The sequence below is a fragment of the Ranitomeya variabilis genome, chromosome 1 (assembly GCF_051348905.1).
Source record: "Ranitomeya variabilis isolate aRanVar5 chromosome 1, aRanVar5.hap1, whole genome shotgun sequence".
Classification (NCBI taxonomy): Eukaryota; Metazoa; Chordata; class Amphibia; order Anura; family Dendrobatidae; genus Ranitomeya; species Ranitomeya variabilis.
Window position 1 is genome coordinate 511,848,075 of NC_135232.1, and position 23,164 is coordinate 511,871,238.

The following is a 23,164-nucleotide window of genomic DNA, read 5'->3' on the forward strand; positions in this document are numbered from 1 at the left end:
TGTTTCCAGTAAATCTATTCTTCAATTCTTTTTACAATCGACCTCTTTAAAAAAGACCAATAATTTGGAAAACACGCTCCCTAAGTGCCATTCAGGTGTTCACTCTTACAGATAAGGGGCTAAAAAGGGACTATCCCCCCAAATGTGCAAAAGAATACTCTATGTAATGTAATTATAACTCGTACGCTTGTAATATTGCCACACTGCTATAGGGTGCAGAAGCACCTAGTCACGTGCATGGGTTTTGCCATAAGACATAATTAAGTCCTAATGTTAGTGCGAAGTGGCTTTGCACACAAATGTGCTGAGACAGTAACACTCCTCACAATAGATCATTAACACTACAGCCTCACCTACTGTAGGAGTCACAGAGGCAGATTCCAGTTAACGATTACTGTGTAGGACACGATTGGGGACAAATGAGACTACTGTGCAGTTGTGCATGGCTGCTGCTGCTGCATGGACACAGAGTTACATCACCTTGGTCTCCTGTAAGATGTTGAGAACTCCTCCTTTTCATCCTGCCTCCTATTTAAAAGCACCCTTTCCCTGCCTACTCTCCTGTTAAGTCCTCGAAGGAGCCAAATCTGGACATCCGTGGATTTAGTAGGGTGAGTTTTGACAGTGCATTTATTTTTTTCCTTTTCATTAGCTAGCCCGGCTAGGCTAGCAGCAACTCAGCCTTATGTGACCATTAATATGTATGATTCAAGAATATACTGTACGCATTATGTGTACTATTATCTATCTGTCACAGTCACAACTCTCATGGATATGTAAACTAGACTTTGTCAATGTGATGTATTGTAGTGGAAGAATGAAATTGCCCCTAATTCTGTGCATCTCTATCTTTTTTGTTCACTAGGTCCAATGGCAGATTTCGTGCCTTACGTAAAGGATAAATTGACTTTTTCACTGTGGGACTATGGAGTATTTGCTGCAATGCTTCTGGGATCCACAGGCATTGGGCTGTTCTATGCTTTGGCACGTGGGGGACAGAAGACATCAGATGACTTCTTTACAGGGGGTAGAAGCATGTCAGCATTACCCGTAGGATTGTCCTTATCTGCTAGCTTTATGTCTGCAGTACAAGTTCTTGGGGTTCCAGCTGAAGCTTATCGGTATGGTGCCAAGTTCCTTCTGATGTGTCTGGGTCAGGCATTAAACAGTGCCCTGACCGCCTACATCTTTATGCCAATGTTCTACCGACTAGGTATCACCAGTACATACCATGTAAGTTATATTATCTATTTCAGGTCTGCAAACCTATTACTGATTTCATCTTTCATGCATGAAACATTATACACAGTATCTGGATTTGCTTTCCTTATTTCCACTTTTTCATCTACTGACTACACATTTCATGCACAATAAAAATTCCTGACAATGTTTCTCTATCTTCAAAACAGTACTTAGAAATGAGGTTTGCGAAAAGTGTTCGTCTCTATGGCACTATTCAGTTCCTTGTGGCAACTGTAAGTATATACTTGTAATAAAAGAACACAAATTACGTACAAGGCAGACGTACTGATAGTAAACTGTTCTTACTTCTGCAGATGTTATACACAGGCATTGTCATCTATGCGCCTGCACTAATACTCAATCAAGGTACCGTACTTACTATATTGTCTATACATGAGCAATTATAGAACCTTAATTCAAAATCTTTCTTCATTTCTTTTTTTAGTCACGGGGCTGGACCTCTGGGCATCTCTGTTTTCTACTGGAATAATATGCACATTTTATACATCAGTGGTAAGAATAAAAAACACAGCTTCATCATCACTTTTGATGGTAATAGGTTGGCAGTTTTAAGTCATAAATGTTATAATTTTTACCAGACTAATAGCTCTTGATGCTATGCTGCTTATTCCAGCATAACAGACAACTTAAAGAAAATACAAAAGACCCCATTATAGGTCAATGGGTTCAGTCTGCGCCAGAGATGTTCATCATGTAATGCAGGAATGGGGAATGTTTTTCTCTGCCGGGGGCCATTTGGATATTTGTTGTGAATTCTGCTCTTGGGCTCCCTCCGGTGGTTGTAAGTGGTAGCGCTGCTGTCTCTGAATCGCAGCATTTATCAGGAGTGTTCACTTTTTGCAATTTTGACTGGGCTATTTAGTCTTGCTTCACCCTTTAGTCAGTGACAGTTGTCCATTGTTCCTGGAGGATTCACATCCCTGCCTGGTCTCTTCTGCTTTGCAGTTCATTTCAACAAAGATAAGTTCTGGCCTTGATTTTTGCTGTCCACATGCTGTGGCCTTATTGTTCAGTTCTTTTCCATGTTTTTGTCTTGTCCAGCTTGGTCTGTATAAGGATTTGTTTAGCCAAGCTGGTATCTCTGGAGATGCAGAGATGTATATACCCTCCATATCTTTAGTTAGCTGTGGAGATTTTGTATTTTCTGTGGTGGATATTTTCTAGTGTTTTAATGCTGACCGCATACTACTCTGTCCTATCCTTTCTATTTAGCTAGAAGTGGCCTCCTTTGCTAAATTCTCATTTCAGTCTGTGTATGTTTTTCCCTTTCCTCTCACAGTCAATATTTGTGGGGGGCTGTCAATCCTTTGGGGATTTTCTCTGAGGCAAGATAGTTTTCCCTTTTCTATCTCTAGGGGTAATTAGTCCTCCGGCTGTGTCGAGATGTCTAGGGAGCGCTAGGTACATTCCACGGCTACTTCTAGTTGCGGTGTTAAGTTCAGGGTCTGCGGTCAGTACAGGTACCACCTTCTCCAGAGTACGTCTCATGCTGCTCTTAGGCCACCAGATCAAAACAGTACAACTGGCCAACAATGAGTTAACCGCATCTCAGAAGAAGGGAAGGAAAGTGCTGAGCCATTTTTTTTTCTGTAGTCTGTTGTGTTTTTTTTTTTTCTTCCCTCTTTACCTCTGGGTGGCTCAGGAGTTCGGCGCTGGTATGGATGTTCAGGGATTGGCTTCTCGTGTGGATCAACTTGCTGCTAGAGTACAGGGTATTTCCGATTATATCGTTCAGACTCCGGTTTTAGAGCCTAGAATTCCAACTCCTGATTTGTTTTTTGGGGATAGGTCCAAATTTCTGAGCTTTAAAAATAACTGTAAACTGTTTTTTGCTCTGAAACCCCGTTCCTCTGGTGATCCCATCCAGCAGGTTAAAATTGTTATATCTCTGCTGCGTGGTGACCCCCAGGATTGGGCATTTGCCCTGGAACCTGGGAATCCGGCGTTGCTTAATGTAGACACCTTTTTTCAGGTGCTTGGGTTATTGTATGACGAACCTAATTCAGTGGATCATGCTGAGAAAACCTTGTTGGCCCTGTCTCAGGGTCAAGAAGCGGCAGAATCATATTGCCAGAAGTTTAGAAAATGGTCTGTACTGACTAAATGGAATGAGGATGCCTTGGCGGCAATCTTCAGAAAGGGTCTTTCTGAATCCGTTAAAGATGTTATGGTGGGGTTCCCCACGCCTGCTGGTCTGAGTGATTCTATGTCTCTGGCCATTCAGATTGATCGGCGCTTGCGCGAGCGCAGAGTTGTGCACACTATGGCATTGTCTTCCGAGCGGAGTCCTGAGCCTATGCAGTGTGATAGGATTGTGTCTAGAGCTGAACGACAAGGATTCAGACGTCAGAATAGGTTGTGTTTTTACTGCAGCGATTCTGCTCATGTTATTTCTGATTGCCCTAAGCGTACCAAGAGAATCGCTAGTTCTGTTACCATCAGTACTGTACAACCTAAATTTCTGTTATCTGTGACCCTGATCTGCTCATTATCGTCATTTTCTGTCATGGCATTTGTGGATTCAGGCGCCGCTCTAAACTTAATGGACTTAGAATTTGCCAGACGTTGTGGTTTCCCCTTGCAGCCTTTGCAGAGTCCTATTCCTTTGAGGGGCATTGATGCTACACCGTTGGCTAAAAATAAACCTCAGTTTTGGACACAGCTGACCATGTGCATGGCGCCAGCCCATCAGGAAGATTGTCGTTTTCTGGTGTTGCATAATTTGCATGATGCTATTGTGCTGGGTTTCCCATGGTTACAGGTGAATAATCCGGTATTAGATAGGAAATCTATGTCTGTGACTAGTTGGGGTTGTCAGGGGGTTCATGGTGACGTTCCTTTGATGTCAATTGCCTCCTCCCCCTCTTCTGAAATTCCTGAGTTTTTGTCAGATTTCCAGGATGTATTCAATGAGCCCAAGTCCAGTTCCCTTCTACCGCATAGGGACTGTGATTGTGCTATTGACTTGATTCCAGGCTGTAAGTTCCCTAAGGGCCGACTTTTCAACCTGTCTGTGGCAGAACATACCGCCATGCGGAGCTATGTTAAGGAGTCCTTGGAGAAGGGGCATATTCGGCCATCTTCTTCACCATTGGGAGCAGGTTTTTTTTTTGTTGCCAAAAAAGATGGCTCCTTGAGACCCTGTATTGATTATCGCCTCTTGAATAAGATCACGGTCAAATTCCAATACCCTTTGCCTTTGCTTTCTGATCTGTTTGCTAGGATTAAGGGGGCTAGTTGGTTTACTAAGATTGACCTTCGAGGGGCATATAATCTTGTTCGTATTAAGCAGGGTGACGAATGGAAAACTGCGTTTAATACGCCCGAAGGCCATTTTGAATACCTTGTGATGCCATTCGGACTCTCTAATGCTCCATCTGTGTTTCAGTCCTTCATGCATGATATATTTCGGAATTATCTTGATAAATTCATGATTGTATATTTGGATGATATTTTGATTTTTTCAGATGGGTGGGAGTCTCATGTGAAACAAGTCAGGATGGTATTTCAGATCCTTCGTGATAATGCCTTGTTTGTGAAGGGGTCTAAGTGCCTCTTTGGAGTACAGAAGATTTCTTTTTTGGGCTTCATTTTTTCTCCCTCATCTATAGAAATGGATCCGGTTAAGGTTCAGGCCATTCATGATTGGATCCAGCCCACATCCGTGAAGAGCCTTCAGAAATTTTTGGGCTTTGCTAATTTTTATCGCCGTTTTATTGCCAACTTCTCCAGTGTGGTTAAACCCCTGACCGATTTGACGAAGAAAGGCGCTGATGTGACGAATTGGTCCTCTGCGGCTGTTTCTGCCTTTCAGGAGCTTAAACGCCAATTTACTTCTGCCCCTGTGTTGCGTCAGCCGGATGTTTCTCTTCCTTTTCAGGTTGAGGTTGACGCTTCTGAGATTGGGGCAGGGGCCGTTTTGTCTCAGAGGAATTCTGATGGTTCCTTGATGAAACCGTGTGCCTTCTTTTCTCGAAAGTTTTCGCCTGCGGAACGCATTTATGATGTCGGCAATCGTGAGTTGTTGGCTATGAAGTGGGCATTTGAGGAGTGGCGACATTGGCTTGAGGGGGCCAAGCACCGTATTGTGGTCTTGACCGATCATAAGAATCTGATTTATCTCGAGTCTGCCAAACGGCTGAATCCTAGACAGGTCCGATGGTCCCTGTTTTTCTCCCGTTTTGATTTTGTGGTCTCGTATCTTCCGGGTTCTAAGAATGTTAAGGCTGATGCCCTCTCTAGGAGCTTTTTGCCTGATTCTCCTGGGGTCCTTGAGCCGGTCGGTATTCTGAAGGAAGGGGTGATTCTTTCTGCCATCTCCCCTGATTTACGACGGGTTCTTCAGGAATTTCAGGCTGATAAACCTGACCGCTGTCCAGTGGGGAAATTGTTTGTTCCTGACAGATGGACTAGTAAAGTGATTTCGGAGGTTCATTGTTCTGTGTTAGCTGGTCATCCTGGGATTTTTAGTACCAGAGATTTGGTTGGTAGGTCCTTTTGGTGGCCTTCTTTGTCACGGGATGTGCGTTCTTTTGTGCAGTCCTGTGGGACTTGTGCGGGGGCCAAGCCTTGCTGTTCCCGCGCTAGTGGGTTGCTTTTGCCTTTGCCGGTGCCTGAGAGGCCTTGGAGGCATATTTCTATGGATTTTATTTCTGATCTTCCGGTTTCCAAGAGGATGTCAGTTATCTGGGTGGTTTGTGACCGGTTTTCTAAGATGGTTCATTTGGTACCTTTGCCTAAGTTGCCTTCCTCTTCTGATTTGGTTCCGTTGTTTTTTCAGCATGTGGTTCGTTTGCATGGCATTCCGGAGAATATTGTGTCCGATAGAGGTTCCCAGTTTGTTTCTAGGTTTTGGCGGGCCTTTTGTGCTAGGCTGGGCATTGATTTGTCTTTTTCTTCCACATTTCATCCTCAGGCAAATGGCCAAACCGAGCTAACTAATCAGACTTTGGAAACTTATTTGAGACGCTTTGTGTCTGCTGATCAGGATGATTGGGTGGCTTTCTTGCCATTGGCCGAGTTTGCCCTTAATAATCGGGCTAGTTCTGCTACCTTGGTTTCACCCTTCTTTTGTAACTCTGGTTTTCATCCTCGTTTTTCTTCGGGGCAGGTTGAGCCTTCTGATTGTCCTGGGGTGGACTCTGTGGTTGACAGGTTGCAGCAAATTTGGGCTCATGTTGTTGACAATTTGGTGTTGTCTCAGGAGGGGGCTCAGCGTTTTGCTAACCGTCGTCGGTGTGTTGGTTCCCGGCTTCGGGTTGGGGATTTGGTCTGGTTGTCTTCCCGTCATGTCCCTATGAAGGTTTATTCCCCTAAGTTTAAGCCTCGGTTTATTGGCCCTTATAGGATTTCTGAGATTATCAATCCAGTTTCTTTTCGTTTGGCCCTTCCAGCCTCTTTTTCCATCCATAATGTTTTTCATAGATCTTTGTTGCGGAAATATGTGGTGCCCGTTGTTCCCTCTGTTGATCCTCCTGCCCCGGTGTTGATTGATGGGGAGTTGGAGTATGTGGTTGAGAAGATTTTGGATTCTCGTTTTTCGAGGCGGAAGCTTCAGTATCTTGTCAAATGGAAGGGTTATGGCCAGGAGGATAATTCTTGGGTTGTTGCCTCTGATGTTCATGCTGATGATTTGGTTCGTGCCTTTCATTTGGCTCGTCCGGATCGGCCTGGGGGCTCTGGTGCGGGTTCGGTGACCCCTCCTCAAGGGGGGGGGGTACTGTTGTGAATTCTGCTCTTGGGCTCCCTCCGGTGGTTGTAAGTGGTAGCGCTGCTGTCTCTGAATCGCAGCATTTATCAGGTGTGTTCACTTTTTGCAATTTTGACTTTGCTATTTAGTCTTGCTTCACCCTTTAGTCAGTGCCAGTTGTCCATTGTTCCTGGAGGATTCACATCCCTGCCTGGTCTCTTCTGCTTTGCAGTTCATTTCAACAAAGATAAGTTCTGGCCTTGATTTTTGCTGTCCACATGCTGTGGCCTTATTGTTCAGTTCTTTTCCATGTTTTTGTCTTGTCCAGCTTGGTCTGTATAAGGATTTGTTTAGCCAAGCTGGTATCTCTGGAGATGCAGATATACCCTCCATATCTTTAGTTAGCTGTGGAGATTTTGTATTTTCTGTGGTGGATATTTTCTAGTGTTTTAATACTGACCGCATAGTACTCTGTCCTATCCTTTCTATTTAGCTAGAAGTGGCCTCCTTTGCTAAATTCTCATTTCAGTCTGTGTATGTTTTTTCCCTCTCCTCTCACAGTCAATATTTGTGGGGGGCTGTCTATCCTTTGGGGATTTTTTCTGAGGCAAGATAGTTTTCCCTTTTCTATCTCTAGGGGTAATTAGTCCTCCGGCTGTGTTGAGATGTCTAGGGAGCGCTAGGTACATTCCACGGCTACTTCTAGTTGCGGTGGTAAGTTCAGGGTCTGCGGTCAGTACAGGTACCACCTTCTCCAGAGTACGTCTCATGCTGCTCTTAGGCCACCAGATCATAACAGATATTTATACCATCATTCAAGGGCCGTACAAAATTATCTTCTTAAACATTATTCTGTTATATTTGGTCAAACATTTAATTAACTCAACCATAATGTGATGGCTGAAACTGTTTCTCTTTGGTGAAGTGTGTCATGTTAGGTGGTATTAATGATGTTGCTAATCAGAACTGCATTTCTAGATTTGCAACACTCTGGGGCATAGTCAACTCTTTGCAATAAGTTTTGTGAAGAACTGGCAGCAGGCAGTTGTTCCAAACACAGATGTATATTACACGTTGGGTCTCCTAATAGTGGGAAATTTATCATTGCTCATGTTACGTTTATAGAACTCAAGCAGTTGGAAGTCTGCAGTATACATCACAAAGTAGACACTGAGCCTGCTGTATTAATCACATAGGAGACACTAAGGCTGCTCTATATGCATCACGTAGGATACACTAAGACTGCTGTATACATCACATACAAGACAGCAAGAATACTGTATATATACAGTTGTGCTCAAAAGTTCACATACTCCAGCAGAATTTTAGTTTTCTTGGCCTTTTTTTCATAGAATATGAATGATAACACCAAAACTTTTTCTGCACTAATGGTTACTGGTTGGTTGAAGCCATTTATTGTCAAACTACTGTGTTTTATTTCTTTAAATCATAATGACAACTCAAAACATCCAAATGTCAAGCTGTCCACTCTTCTTGGCAAAAAGCCTCCTGTTCCTGCAAATTCCTGGGCTATTTAGCATGAACTGTGCGCTTGAGCTCTCAACAGAGTGGCTTAATGATATTGAGATCAGGAGATTGAGATGGCCACTCCAGAACCTTCACTTTGTTTTACTGTAGCCAATGACAGGTCGACTTGGCCTTGTGTTTTGAATCATTGTCATGTTGGATCATCCAAGGACATCCCATGTGCAGCTTCCGGGCTGATGAGTACAAATTTACCTCCAGTATTTGCTGATAACGTGCTGCATTCATCTTTTCTTCAACCTTGACCAAGTTTCCTGTGCCTTTGTAGCTCCAGCAACGAGGGTAATGGTGTGCACTCTGGTCAAGGGATGTGGAGGTGCTGGTAAATCAGACCGTGTGGTCAAGTCAATAGTAGAGGAAAAAGTACCGCACACTCAAGATTGATATGATGCAAAAAAGGTATATGCCAGATTTATTTACACAAAAAGAACAAGTCAACAATTGCCACTGTGTTAGTTTGTAGAGAGGAAACCCGACGTTTCGACCCTCCCGGGTCTTATTCATGGGTTTACTGGAAAGCAAATAGACAGTATAAGCAGCTGTTTGTGATATGATATACAAGGAAAATAAACAAGAACAAAAAGGAGATAAACAAGATACCAAAGCACAAAAAATAAAATATACTATGTACAATATATACAAAGCAACCAGAGGTAACGACGGGGGTACTCTGGGGAGCAGCGAAAGGTCAGTCTATGGTAAAGAAGTAATGCCAGCACAACAGTAATTCACTGCTTAAGGAAAAAATAACGTTTACCTTCACTCTTTTGTTACACATACATAGGGGTGGCAGTGTTGGAAGGCAAGACAAAGGTCCTTTAAGGTATAACCTGTCATTATAACAAAGAATCAACATTTATGCAGTGTACAGGTCCTTCTCAAAAAATTAGCCTATAGTGTTAAATTTCATTATTTACCATAATGTAATGATTACAATTAAACTTTCATATATTATAGATTCATTATCCACCAACTGAAATTTGTCAGGTCTTTTATTGTTTTAATACTGATGATTTTGGCCTACAACTCCTGATAACCCAAAAAACCTGTCTCAATAAATTAGCATATTTCAACCGTCCAATCAAATAAAAGTGTTTTTTAATAACAAACAAAAAAAACATCAAATAATAATGTTCAGTTATGCACTCAATACTTGGTCGGGAATCCTTTGGCAGAAATGACTGCTTCAATGCGGCGTGGCATGGAGGCAATCAGCCTGTGACACTGCTGAGATGTTATGGAGGCCCAGGATAGCGGCCTTAAGCTCATCCAGAGTGTTGGGTCTTGCGTCTCTCAACTTTCTCTTCACAATATCCCACAGATTCTCTATGGGGTTCAGGTCAGGAGAGTTGGCAGGCCAATTGAGCACAGTAATACCATGGTCAGTAAACCATTTACCAGTGGTTTTGGCACTGTGAGCAGGTGCCAGGAAGCATGAAGTGCTCCAAAATCTCCTGATAGCTAGCTGCATTGACCCTGCCCTTGATGAAACACAGTGGACCAACACCAGCAGCTGACATGGCACCCCACACCATCACTGACTGGGTACTTGACACTGGACTTCAGGCATTTTGGCATTTCCTTCTCCCCAGTCTTCCTCCAGACTCTGGCACCTTGATTTCCGAATGACATGCAAAATTTGCTTTCATCAGAAAAAAGTACTTGGGACCACTTAGCAACAGTCTAGTGCTGCTTCTCTGTAGCCCAGGTCAGGCGCTTCTGCCGCTGTTTATGGTTCAAAAGTGGCTTTACCTGGGGAATGCGGCACCTGTAGCCCATTTCCTGCACACGCCTGTGCACGGTGGCTCTGGATGTTTCCACACCAGACTCAGTCCACTGCTTCCTCAGGTTCCCCAAGGTCTGGAATCGGTCCTTCTCCACAATCTTCCTCAGGGTCCGGTCACCTCTTCTCGTTGTACAGCGTTTTCTGCCACATTGTTTCCTTCCAACAGACTTACCATTGAGGCGCCTTGATACAGCACTCTGGGAACAGCCTATTTGTTGAGAAATTTCTTTCTGGGTCTTACCCTCTTGCTTGAGGGTGTCAATGATGGCCTTCTTGACATCTGTCAGGTCGCTAGTCTTACCCATGATGGGGGTTTTGAGTAATGAACCAGGCAGGGAGTTTTTAAAAGCCTCAGGTATCTTTTGCATGTGTTTAGAGTTAATTAGTTGATTCAGAAGATTAGGGTAATAGGTCATTTAGAGAACCTTTTCTTGATATGCTAATTTATTGAGACAGGTTTTTTGGGTTATCAGGAGTTGTAGGCCAAAATCATCAGTATTAAAACAATAAAAGACCTGACAAATTTCAGTTGGTGGATAATGAATCTATAATATATGAAAGTTTAATTGTAATCATTACATTATGGTAAATAATGAAATTTAACACTATATGCTAATTTTTTGAGAAGGACCTGTATATGCAATAAGACAGCATTGTTCCAGTGTGAGCATGGGAGAAGGTTATCAGACACGTTTGGCCATGAAGATTAATAGTCAGTCCCAACGAAATGTGTTGTAGTGAAGAATAGAGTCTGATGGTATCCTAAGGAACTAAGGGGCAGTATATGTGGGAACTAAATAAGGAAATAACCCAGTAATATAGAGGAGAACGTTATGGATACCTTGTAAGTCCAATAGTAGCTCCTATAAGATAGGCAGAGGGGTCCTGTTTAGGGTAAACTGCAGTGAACAGAGGAGTCCTGCTGAAGATATGAGCTGGATGAGTTAAAATGGAACGCACTGTGAAACAGAATGTTCAAGTGAAGGGTACCTTAAAGAGGGTCCACTGACTGTTCCTGTGGCATGAATAGAGGGATCCTGTTTAGGGTGAATCGCAGCTTGTAGGGCTGTCCTATAGATAAGGTGTAGTGGGTTAGACTAACAGATGCAGGGGGAAGGTGCAGAGTAAGGGGGCGGAGGGTCCGTATACCTGCTCTGTCCTGAGTCCGGGGGTCAGCGGCGCATCCCGCGCCCAGCTGTGTAGTCCTGGATTGAAGGTGGGGGTTTACCTGCATGTCCTCTAGAAATACCGCCGTACCGGAAGTAAGCACTGAGCGCTTACTAGCAAGTAAGGGCAGGAGGATGCCCATAAGTGGGAGTAATAGCTAAGTGTGCGGCCACAAAGGGATATATGCGTGGGAACAGTTTTGGAACTACAATCCGTGTATAACGGGGGTGGAGCCACAGGCCAGTGGAGAGCTGTATATATGTGCACAGGTTTAGATGGCACAAAAAAAGGGGGGGGGGGGGAAAGGCCCGCTATGGACATATTCAATGAGTCATGTGGAGATATTGTAAAGAAATGGTGAAGGATTGCGTAAAAAAAGAAAAAATGAAAAAATAAAAAAATAAATAATATGGGGAAATGATTATAAAAAAACGAACAGAACCCAAAATAAAGAATAAAAAATAATATGTAAAAATAAAAATAAAAAATAAGATGATAATAATAAAAAATTTGAAATATAGACTAGAACAAAAATGGGGGGTACTGACCATTATGAGGAACTCACCTAATAAGCAGGGGATTCAACGTGTCTGGAAGGCAAAAGGTAGAGATTAGTGTATTATTGTAATAACCAGTCTATTTCCCTGTTGAGACCCTTAGGGGATAGGGTCTCAAGTTTATGGATCCAAAACGTCTCTCTTAGTTTTAATTGTTTAATGTGATTACCACCTCTTCTGGGTCTGGGGACTTGTTCGATTATCTGATACTTAAGTTGTGCCACCGTGTGTTTGTGTTTCGCAAAGTGTTCAGGGAGAGGTAGCCAGGTTTTATTGCAACGGATAGTGGATTTGTGGCTCGCGATACGGTCTTTTATGTGCTGTGTAGTCTCACCTACATATAGCAGGCCACATGGGCACTTGATGATGTAAACAACAAAATTGGAATTGCATGTATAGTAGCCACGGATGGGATATGATTTACCTGTTCTGGGGTGTGTCACGCTGTCGGATTTGATGATATTAGAACAGGAGGCGCAACTAAGGCAAGGCAATGTTCCACGACGTTGTGGGGCCAGAACACTCTGATCAGAGATGGGGTGTAGGCTACCAATGTCTGCCCGGACGAGTCTGTCCCTGATGTTGGGTGCCCTCCTATTGCACATAAGGGGTGGTGTGGAAAAACTAGCTATATTAGGGTATGCTCTTGCTAGAAGGGACCAATGTTTTTTGATGACCATCTCCACTTTGGGCATAAAGGGGTGGAAGGTATGCACAAAAGGGACCCGATTTTCATTGGTGCGTCCCTGAGAAGGCGAGACTGGCTGGAGAGCACGTGTCTTCTCCTGGTTGAGCAAGCGTTGAGGGTAATGTCTCTCTCTGAATTTATTGGACATTCCATCTAGGCGTGTATGGAGTAAGTCAGGATCCAATACTATCCTTGCTACCCTTGTGAATTGGGATCGAGGGAGGCTGTCACGTGTGGCCTTTGGGTGGCAACTGGAATAGTGGAGAAGACTATTGCAGTCAGTTGGTTTGGAGTAAAGGTCTGTTGAAAGATGGCCCTGTGCATCCTTGTGTATAAGGGTGTCTAGAAAGGGGATCTGGTTAGGATCATACTGGATGGTGAATTGCAATTCCGGATAGATGGAGTTCAAGGTTTGATGAAATGATTGGAGTGTATCAGTTGGTCCAGTCCAGATAAAGAAGATGTCATCTATATAGCGAAGATAACAGCTTACGTGTCGGTTGTATCGGTCATCTGCGCTCAGTGCGCACGTGCGGACCATGTGACCACGTCACTTCCGGTCCGGGACCGCGTACTTCCGGTACGGCGGTATTTCTAGAGGACATACAGGTAAACCCCCACCTTCAATCCAGGACTACACAGCTGGGCGCGGGATGCGCCGCTGACCCCCGGACTCAGGACAGAGCAGGTATACGGACCCTCCGCCCCCTTACTCTGCACCTTCCCCCTGCATCTGTTTAGGGTACTGTCACACAGTACCATTTTGATCGCTACGACGGCACGATCCGTGACGTCGCAGCGATCGTATGAATATCGCTCCAGCGTCGTAGACTGCGGTCACACGTTGCAATCACGGCGCTGGAGCGATGCCGAAGTCCCCGGTAACCAGGGTAAACATCGGGTAACTAAGCGCAGGGCCGCGCTTAGTAACCCGATGTTTACCGTGGTTACCAGCGTAAACGTAAAAAAAACAAACAGTACATACTTACATTCCGGTGTCTGTCCCCGGCGTTCTCCTTCTCTCCACTGTGTAAAAGCGCCATAGCCGGCAAGCACAGCGGTGACGTCAGACGTCACCGCTGTGCTCGCTTTCCGGCTGGCAGACGCTCACACAGTGGAGAGAAGCTGAGACGCTGGAGGACAGACACCGGAATGTAAGTATGTACTGTTTGTTTTTTTACGTTTACGCTGGTAACCACGGTAAACATCGGGTTACTAAGCGCGGCCCTGCGCTTAGTTACCCGATGTTTACCCTGGTTACAAGCGAACACATCGCTGGATCGCTGTCACACACAACGATCCAGCGATGTCAGCGGGTGATCAAGCGACGAAAGAAAGTTCCACACGATCTGCTACGACGTACGATTCTCAGCAGGATCCCTGATCGCTGCTGCGTGTCAGACACTGCGATATCGTAACGATATCGCTAGAACGTCACGAATCGTACCGTCGTAGCGATCAAAATGGTACTGTGTGACAGTACCCTTAGTCTAACCCACTACACCTTATCTATAGGACAGCCCTACAAGCTGCGATTCACCCTAAACAGGATCCCTCTATTCATGCCACAGGAACAGTCAGTGGACCCTCTTTAAGGTACCCTTCACTTGAACATTCTGTTTCACAGTGCGTTCCATTTTAACTCATCCAGCTCATATCTTCAGTAGGACTCCTCTGTTCACTGCAGTTTACCCTAAACAGGACCCCTCTGCCTATCTTATAGGAGCTACTATTGGACTTACAAGGTATCCATAACGTTCTCCTCTATATTACTGGGTTATTTCCTTATTTAGTTCCCACATATACTGCCCCTTAGTTCCTTAGGATACCATCAGACTCTATTCTTCACTACAACACATTTCATTGGGACTGACTATTAATCTTCATGGCCAAACGTGTCTGATAACCTTCTCCCATGCTCACACTGGAACAATGCTGTCTTATTGCATATACACTGCATAAATGTTGATTCTTTGTTATAATGACAGGTTATACCTTAAAGGACCTTTGTCTTGCCTTCCAACACTGCCACCCCTATGTATGTGTAACAAAAGAGTGAAGGTAAACGTTATTTTTTCCTTAAGCAGTGAATTACTGTTGTGCTGGCATTACTTCTTTACCATAGACTGACCTTTCGCTGCTCCCCAGAGTACCCCCGTCGTTACCTCTGGTTGCTTTGTATATATTGTACATAGTATATTTTATTTTTTGTGCTTTGGTATCTTGTTTATCTCCTTTTTGTTCTTGTTTATTTTCCTTGTATATCATATCACAAACAGCTGCTTATACTGTCTATTTGCTTTCCAGTAAACCCATGAATAAGACCCGGGAGGGTCGAAACGTCGGGTTTCCTCTCTACAAACTAACACAGTGGCAATTGTTGACTTGTTCTTTTTGTGTAAATAAATCTGGCATATACCTTTTTTGCATCATATCAATCTTGAGTGTGCGGTACTTTTTCCTCTACCTTTGTAGCTCCACACATCCCCAAAACATCAGAGATCCACCTCCGTGCTTTACAGTAGGAATGGTGTTCCTTTCATCATAGGCCTTGTTGACCTCTCTCCAAATGTAACGTTTATGGTTGTGGCCAAAAAGTTCAATGTTGGTCTCATCACTCCAAATAACCTTGTTCCAGAAGTTTTGAGGCTTGTCTCTGTGCTGTTTTGGGTATTGTAGGAGAGATCCTTTGTGGCATTTGCGCAATAATGACTTTCTTATGGCGACTCGACCATGCAGCCCATTTTTCTTCAAGTGCCTCCTTGTTTGAGGCTGATTTACATACATCACAGAGGAGACGCTGAGTGTGGTGTATATAAACACAGCATAGGAAACACTGGGACTGTAGTATATATATCACATAGCTTACACAGGCTGCTGCATAGATTGCACATGAGAAAACTGAGACTGCTGATTTCATCGAACGCTGGCCAGCGTCAGAATATAATCTTTTGTTGCATGCACTGCAGCGTTCAGTAGTGAACGTAGAAATTTAAGGGAGAAAACTGAGTCTGCCTGGGCAGGAGGAAATGTGATCGCAGGCTGTAAACAGCCTACAGGCTGTAGGTTGCCCACCCCTGATGCAATGGATATATCCATTCCATGAATTCTGTTATTTTGTTCTCAATACAGCACAGAAAAATGTCATCTAGAATGCTGCTTGAGGTATTCAGTGTGTGTCCACACAGTTACCTGCATTAAAAGGGTTATCCACTAGTAGAACACCATTCTTGATCTAAATGCTTGGTCTTAATAAAATAAAAAACTTTATACTCACCTCTCGTGCGGACACCATTCCAGTGGTATCGGCACTGGCGGTCCGGGGGCTCCCATGCGGTTGTTGTGACATGTGAGCCAGGCGTATAGAGTGCCTGCCAGGACTATGGGATACTCGGTACCGGGCCGGTTCTTAAAGGGATGTGTCACGGCAGCAATGACCCGGGCTGTGGACCTGGGCGCCCAATAAAATATGAAGTTGGGGAATAAAGTTTATGGAGTAATGTTTGTGACGCCACCTGTTGTACTCGGCCAGGGATAGCTGACGCTGCTTAAAGAGGTCCACTGGGGATGATGGTATTGCAGCAGAGGTGGTATAGCTCCCCACAGGTAGAGCTTAGTCCCCAGGGCTCCCGATGCAGTTGGTAAGGATGATAGATGGTGAAGTGCAGGAAGAATTAGAGGACACAAGGTTGCAATCTCTTTACCTTTTACTGATGACGTTCAGGTACACAGATTACAGGTGGACTTTGGAATCCAGGCAGCCTGGAAGTGATTCAGAATCCCCTTAGCCAGGTGGGGTTGGAAGCCTTCCTTACTGCGCTGTATTCTCAGTCCCTTGCTGCCAGGGGCTTCACACAAGGTCCTCTCTCAACCTGTCCTCTTAGGTGGACACTTCCCGCATGGCAGGCAACTCAATTCTTTTTTCAGGTGTCTGTTCTTGTGGTGACTCCAGGCTCTAATCTGCTGCTATGCCTTCGGTGTAATTGTGGCCAGGATACTTGGAATCTCCTGCCTGCCGGTTTCTGCTGTGGGGCATACAGTTCCCCCCACAACCTCAGACATCCGGCCTCCGGTTTCTAGTGCTTGAACCTGGAGGAAGCCCAGTCGCAGCTATACTACAGTTTCTCTCTCCTCCTGTGCTCCTTCTCCCCTCACTGTCTTCTACAATCTCCCTAACTCCTCCTCCAGCTAGAATATATATAGGGAAGCTACCCTGAAACCGGATCTAGAGCTCCCCCTTCTGGCCTGGAGTCAGAAAGTGTTGTATGTAAGTGTGTAAGTGTTACCTGCTAAGGGGATCCTTCTCACCTCCAGGCATGACATCACCGTCCCCATGAGGAAGGCAATACCACTTTGACAACCGGATTCCTGGGGTGTCACACGTACAATCAGCGTCAGCATCACTGTCAATGCCTTCTGTCAAATTGAACATCAAGAGGAAGTTCGGGCTGCAGCTGATCTCTGACTAGCTCTTCATGTTCAATTTGTCCGAAGGCAGAGACAGTGATGCCGAAGCTGATTGGACACCAGGCACCACGTGTCACAACAACCGCAGGGGAGCCCCAGGAGTGCTGACACTACTGGAATGGCGCTGGCACGGGAGGGGATTTTAAGCTTTTTTTTGCTTTATCCGGGCCATGCATAGGGAATGACAAGGCGTTATCCAAGCAGTGAACAACTTCTTTAAGTCTATAGATTTGATACATCCAGTGTGTCCATAATATATTTTAAGCAAACCAGGCCTATTATACCAATTTCATCTAGCTGCATGTGTCGCTGCTATGTGACAGTCACAACTCTCCATTCATGTGTAGTGACTGTCACACAGCCGCGACACATGCAGCTGCGGAGCTGAACAGCTGATCATTAGGAATGATTCAGGTCTCCTGGTACCCTCTGCAGCTTATTCGGTAAGCGCTACAGCTTGACAAATAAGGAGGGAGCCGAACATATTTTATAAACAATACATTTTCTTGTTTTTATAGGGATATTTACTTGAAAAGAAAATTTGACCTTGTACGCGTGATACAAACCTTTCACGTTTTACATGCGACATAAAAGTACAGTATGTCAATCAGCTCTGTTCCTTCTGTTCCGTGACTTCCTGCCCTCAATTAGGATAATAGGTTTCCTTTAAATGAGTTGTCTGTTTTTGACAATCCCTACTAGTAAAGCTTAATTTGCAGTAAGCAGATCACAAAAAATTCCAAGGATCAGCTTTAACCCCTTCACCCCGAAGCCTGTTTTCAACTTCCTGACCAGGCCATTTTTTTTCAATTCTGACCACTGTCACTTTATGAGGTCAGAACTCTGAAACGCTTCAACGGATCCTGGTAATTCTGAGACTATTTTCTCATGACATATTGTGTTTTATGATAGTGGTAAAACTTCTTCAATATGACTTGCATTTATTAGTGAAAAAAGCGGAAATTTGGTGAAAATTTTGAAAATTTAGCAATTTTCAAACTTTTTGTTTTTATGCCCTTAAATTACAGAGTCATATCATACAAATAGTTAATAAATAACATTTCTACATGTCTGCTTTACATTACCACAATATTGGAAACATAATTTGTTTTGTTAGGAAGTTATAAGGGTTAAAAGTTGACCAGCAATTTCTCATTTTTACAACAAAATTTGCAAAACCATTTTTTTAGGCACCACCTCACACTTGAAGTGACTTTGAGGGGCCTATATGACAGAAAATGCCCAAAAGTGACACCATTCTAAAAACTGCACCCCTAAAGGTACTCAAAACCATATTCAAGAAGTTTATTAACCCTTCAGGTGCTTCACAGGAATTTTTGGAATGTTTATAAAAATTGAACATTTAACTTTTTTTCACAAAATTTTTTACTTCAGATCCAATTTGTTTTATTTTACCAAGGGTAACAGGAGAAATTGGACCCCAAATGTCATTGTACAATTTGTCCTGAGTACGTTATTACCCCATATGTGGAGGTAAACCACTGTTTGGGCACATGGCAGAGCTCGGAATGGAAGGATCAACATTTGACTTTTCAATGCAAAAGTTGCTGGAATTGAGATCGGACACCATGTCGCGTTTGGAGAGCCTCTGATGTGCCTAAACAGTGGAAACTCCCCACAAGTGATAACATTTTGGAAAGTAGACCCCCCTAACGAACTAATCTAGATGTGTGGTGAGCACTTTGAACCCCCAAGTGCTTCACAGAAGTTAATAATATAGAGCCATAAAAAGATAATTTTTTTGTCACAAAAATGATCATTTTGCCCCAAATTTTTTATTTTCTTAAGGGTAACAGGAGAAATTGGACCTCAAAAGTTTTTGTGCAATTTGTCCTGAGTAATCTGATATCCCATATGTGGCAGTAATCCACAATTTGGGGGCATTGCAGAGCTCAGAAGGGAAGGAGCGCCGTTTGACTTTTCAATGCAAAATTGGCTGGAATTGGGATCGGACAACATGTCGCGTTTGGAGAGCCCCTGATGTGCCTAAACAGTGGAAACCCCCCACAAGTGACACCATTTTGGAAAGTAGACCCTGTAAGGAACTGATCTAGATGTGTGGTGAGCACCTTGAACCCCCAATTGTTTCACTAAAGTTTACAATGTAAAGCCATGAAAATTAAAAAATCATTTTTTTTCCACAAAAATGTTCTTGTGGGGGGGAACCACTGTTTAGGCGCATGGCAGAGCTCGGAAGGGACGGAGTGCTGTTTTGGAATGCAGACTTTGATGAAATGGTCTGTGGGCGTCACGTTGCGTTTGCAGAGCTCCTGATATACCTAAACAGTAGAAACTCCCCACAAGTAACCCCATATTGGAAACTAGACCCCCCCAAGGAATTTACCTAGATGTTTTGTGAGAACTTTAAACCCCCAAGTGTTTCACTAAAATTTATAACGCAGAGCAGTGAAAATAATAAAAAAAAATTTTTTCCACAAAAATGATTTTTTAGCCCCCAAATTTTTATTTTCACAAGGGTAACAGGAGAAATTGGACTGCAAAAGTTGTCCAATTAGTCCTCAGTACGCTGATACCCCATATGTGGGGGTAAACCACTGTTTGGGTGCACGGCAGAGCTCAGAAGGGAAGGAGCACCGTTTTACTTTTTCAACGCAGAATTGGCTGGAATTGAGATCGGATGCCATGTAACGTTTGGAGAGCTCCTGATGTGCCTAAACAGTGGAAACCCCCCAATTTTAACTCTAACCCTAACCCCAACACACCACTAACCCCAACACACCCCTAACCCTAATCCCAGCCCCAATTCCAACCCTAACCATAACCCTATCCACACCCCTAACCCTGACACACCCCTAACCCTAATCCCAACCCTAATACCAACCCTAACCCCAACCGTAAACATAATCCAAACCCTAACTCCAACTTTAGCCCCAACCCTAACTTTAGCCTCAACACTAACCCTAACTTTAGCCCCAACCCTAACCCTAACTTTAGCCCCAACCCTAACCCTAATGGGAAAATGGAAATAAATACATTTTTTAAATTTGATTATTTTTCCCTATCTAAGGGGGTGATAAAGGGTGTTTGATTTACTATTCATAGCGAGTTTTTATATAGGGGTTTTTATGTTTGGCAACTGTCACACGCAAAAAGACGCCTTTTATTGCAAAAAATAGTTTTTGCATCACCACATTTTGAGAGCTATAATTTATCCATATTTTTGCTCACAGAGTCATGTGAGGTCTTGCTTTTTGCGGGACAAGTTGATGTTTGCATTGGTACCATTTTCGGGCACATGACATGTTTTGATTGCTTTTTATTCTGATTTTTGGAAGGCAGAATGAACAAAAAACAGCAATTCCTGAATTTCTTTTAGGGGGGGCGTTTATACCATTCCACGTGTGGTAAATTTGATAAGGCAGTTTTATTCTTCGGGTCAGTATAATTACAGCAATACCTCATTTATATCATTTTTTTGTTTTGACGCTTTTACACAATAAAAACTATTTTATATAAAAAATAATTGTTTTTGCATCGCTTTATTCTGAGAGCTATAACTTTTTTATTTTTCTGCTGATGATGCTGTATGGCACCTTTTTTTTTGCGGGACAAGATGATATTTTCAGCGGTACCATGTTTATTTATATTCGTCTTTTTGATCAAGTTTTATTACACTTTTTGTTCGGCAGTATGCTGATAAAGCATTGTTCTTTGCCTGTTTTTTTATTTATTTTTTTCACGACGTTCACTGAAGGGGTTAACTAGTGGAATATTTTTATAGAGCGGGTTGTTACGGATGCGGCAATACCAAATATGTGTACTTGTATTGTAGGCAAGCCACCTCAGTGAAGGACCCGGAAGGAGCCCGTGGCCATTTTGGATCCGGGGTCTCCATGAAGACCACCAGAACAACGCGATTGCATTTTGCTGTTCCGGTGAGAGAGCGCAGGGAGTCCCCTCCTTGCGCGACTGTTCTCTGTGCCATGGTCACTACTGACAGTGGCATCACAGGGGTTAAATGCCCACGATCGGCGCTAGCTAGCTGTATGTGACAGCTGACACCCGCACGCGATCGCCGCAGTGCTCACTGTGAGATCGCGCGATCATGCCGCCGTACTAGTATTGCGGTTTACGGGTACTGGTGAATCTGACTGGAAGTGTGCAATTTCTCCTCAACAATATCACTGGATAAATTGCAGTGGCATGTAAAAGTTTGGGAACCTCTGGTCAAAATTACTGTTATTGTGAACAGTTAAGCAAGTTGAAGACTGAATGATCTCTTAAAGACCTAAAGTTAAAGAAGACAAATTTAATTTGTATTTTAGGCAAAAAAGTACCATATTTTTCAGACTGTAAGACACACTTTTTTCCTCAAAAAATGTGGGGTGCATCTTAGGCTATATGCACACGATGCGGATTTTGCTGGGATCCGCAGCGTTTCCGCAGCAGTTTCCCATGCGTTTACAGTACAATGTAAACCTATGGGAAACGCAATCCGCTGTGCACATGCTGCAGAAAAAAACACGCGGAAACGTAGCAGTTTACATTCCGCAGCATGTCAATTTTGTGCGGAATCCGCAGCAGTTTTACACCTGCTCCATAATAGAAAACCGCAGGTGTAAAATCGCAGTGGAATCCGCACAAAAACCGTGGTAAATCCATTGTAAATCCGCAGATAAAAAGCAGTGCATTTGCCCTGCGGATTTATCAAATCCGCTGCGGAAAAATCTGCAGCCCTCACAGATACTTATGCACATACCCTTATAGTCTGGATGTATCGGCTCTGGCTATGCTGGGGAAGGTGGGGGAGAGGTTTCGGCAGAGCAGGGGGTCACAGAGGCAGGAGCCGGCTGCTGCTGCTAACTCATGTGCACACTGCTAAAGAGAAATTAATATTCACAGCATTCCAAGCCCAAGGGCGTGGAGGGTGATGAATATTCATTTCTCTTTAATAGCATCCTGGTATGATTGGCCCCCATCCCGATCCTGGAATGATTGGTCCCATCCTTTCCTTATCCTCGTATGATTGGCCCCACCCCCATCCTGGTATGATTGGCCCCCATCCTGGTATGCATGGATCCATCAGAAAACATTAAAAAAACAAACCATTACACTTACCTTCCCTCCCTCGAAACGTCCTGTTCCGATGCCAGCAACTGCTTTATGCTTGTAAATACAGTCACGAGTGCCGATATTTAAGAGAAATGAATATTCACCCCATTCCATGAATATTCCACAGTCCTGGCGTGCAGAGCATTGAGTATTTCGGCAGCTGCTCTTTCGCTTGCAAGCAGCTCATGAAGTCTCTGCCTTGCACTGCTTACAAACATAAAGCAGTTGCTGGTATCAGAACAGGACACTTCTGATGGGGCCATGCATATCAAGATAGGAGTAGATGGAGGCTAATCATAAGGATGGGGCAATGCATACCAGGATGGGAATGGGGGTGGGAGACAATCAAATCAGTATAAGGATGGGACCATACATACCAGGACTGGGATGAGGCCAAACATACCAGGGTATGGATGTGACCATGCATACCAGAACCGGGATGGGGGCCAATCATACCAGGTTAAGGATGGGGCCCTGCATACCAGGATATGGATGGGGCCATGCATACTTGGACGAGATGGGGTCCCTGCTTCCCAGGATATGGATGAGGAGGACCATTCCTACCAGGATAGGAATAAGGGGAGCATGCATACCAGTCTAGGGATGAGGAGGCATGCATACCAGGATGGGGATGGGGATGAGGGAGTCATGTATACCAGGGTAGTGATGTGGGGGCCATGCATACCATGGTAAAGATGAGGGGGATAATGCATTCCAGGGTAGGCATGAGGGAGCCATGCATACCAGAGTAGGGATGAAGGGGGGTCATGCATGACAGGATGGGGATGAGGGGGCCTTGTGTATCAGGATGGGGATGAGGGGACCATATATACTAGGATAGGGGATATTAAGTACAGAATTGACCACATTTTTGCTTCAATTTTTTTCTCCTAATTTCCTCTAAAACC

At 43.9% G+C, this 23,164-nt stretch overlaps 1 protein-coding gene across 1 annotated transcript in view; it reads left to right on the forward strand.

Moving 5' to 3' along the window:
* Window positions 1-389: 389 nt before the first annotated feature.
* The window catches only part of SLC5A5 (solute carrier family 5 member 5), a 94,019-nt gene continuing 71,244 nt past the window's right edge, over window positions 390-23,164 (forward strand). Inside the window, exons 1-5 of the mRNA XM_077253324.1 lie at window positions 390-611; window positions 866-1,233; window positions 1,410-1,475; window positions 1,557-1,608; window positions 1,688-1,755. Coding sequence (XP_077109439.1) covers window positions 871-1,233; window positions 1,410-1,475; window positions 1,557-1,608; window positions 1,688-1,755 — 549 coding nt within the window. The 5' untranslated portion in view covers window positions 390-611; window positions 866-870. The remainder of the gene's footprint in view (window positions 612-865; window positions 1,234-1,409; window positions 1,476-1,556; window positions 1,609-1,687; window positions 1,756-23,164) is intronic.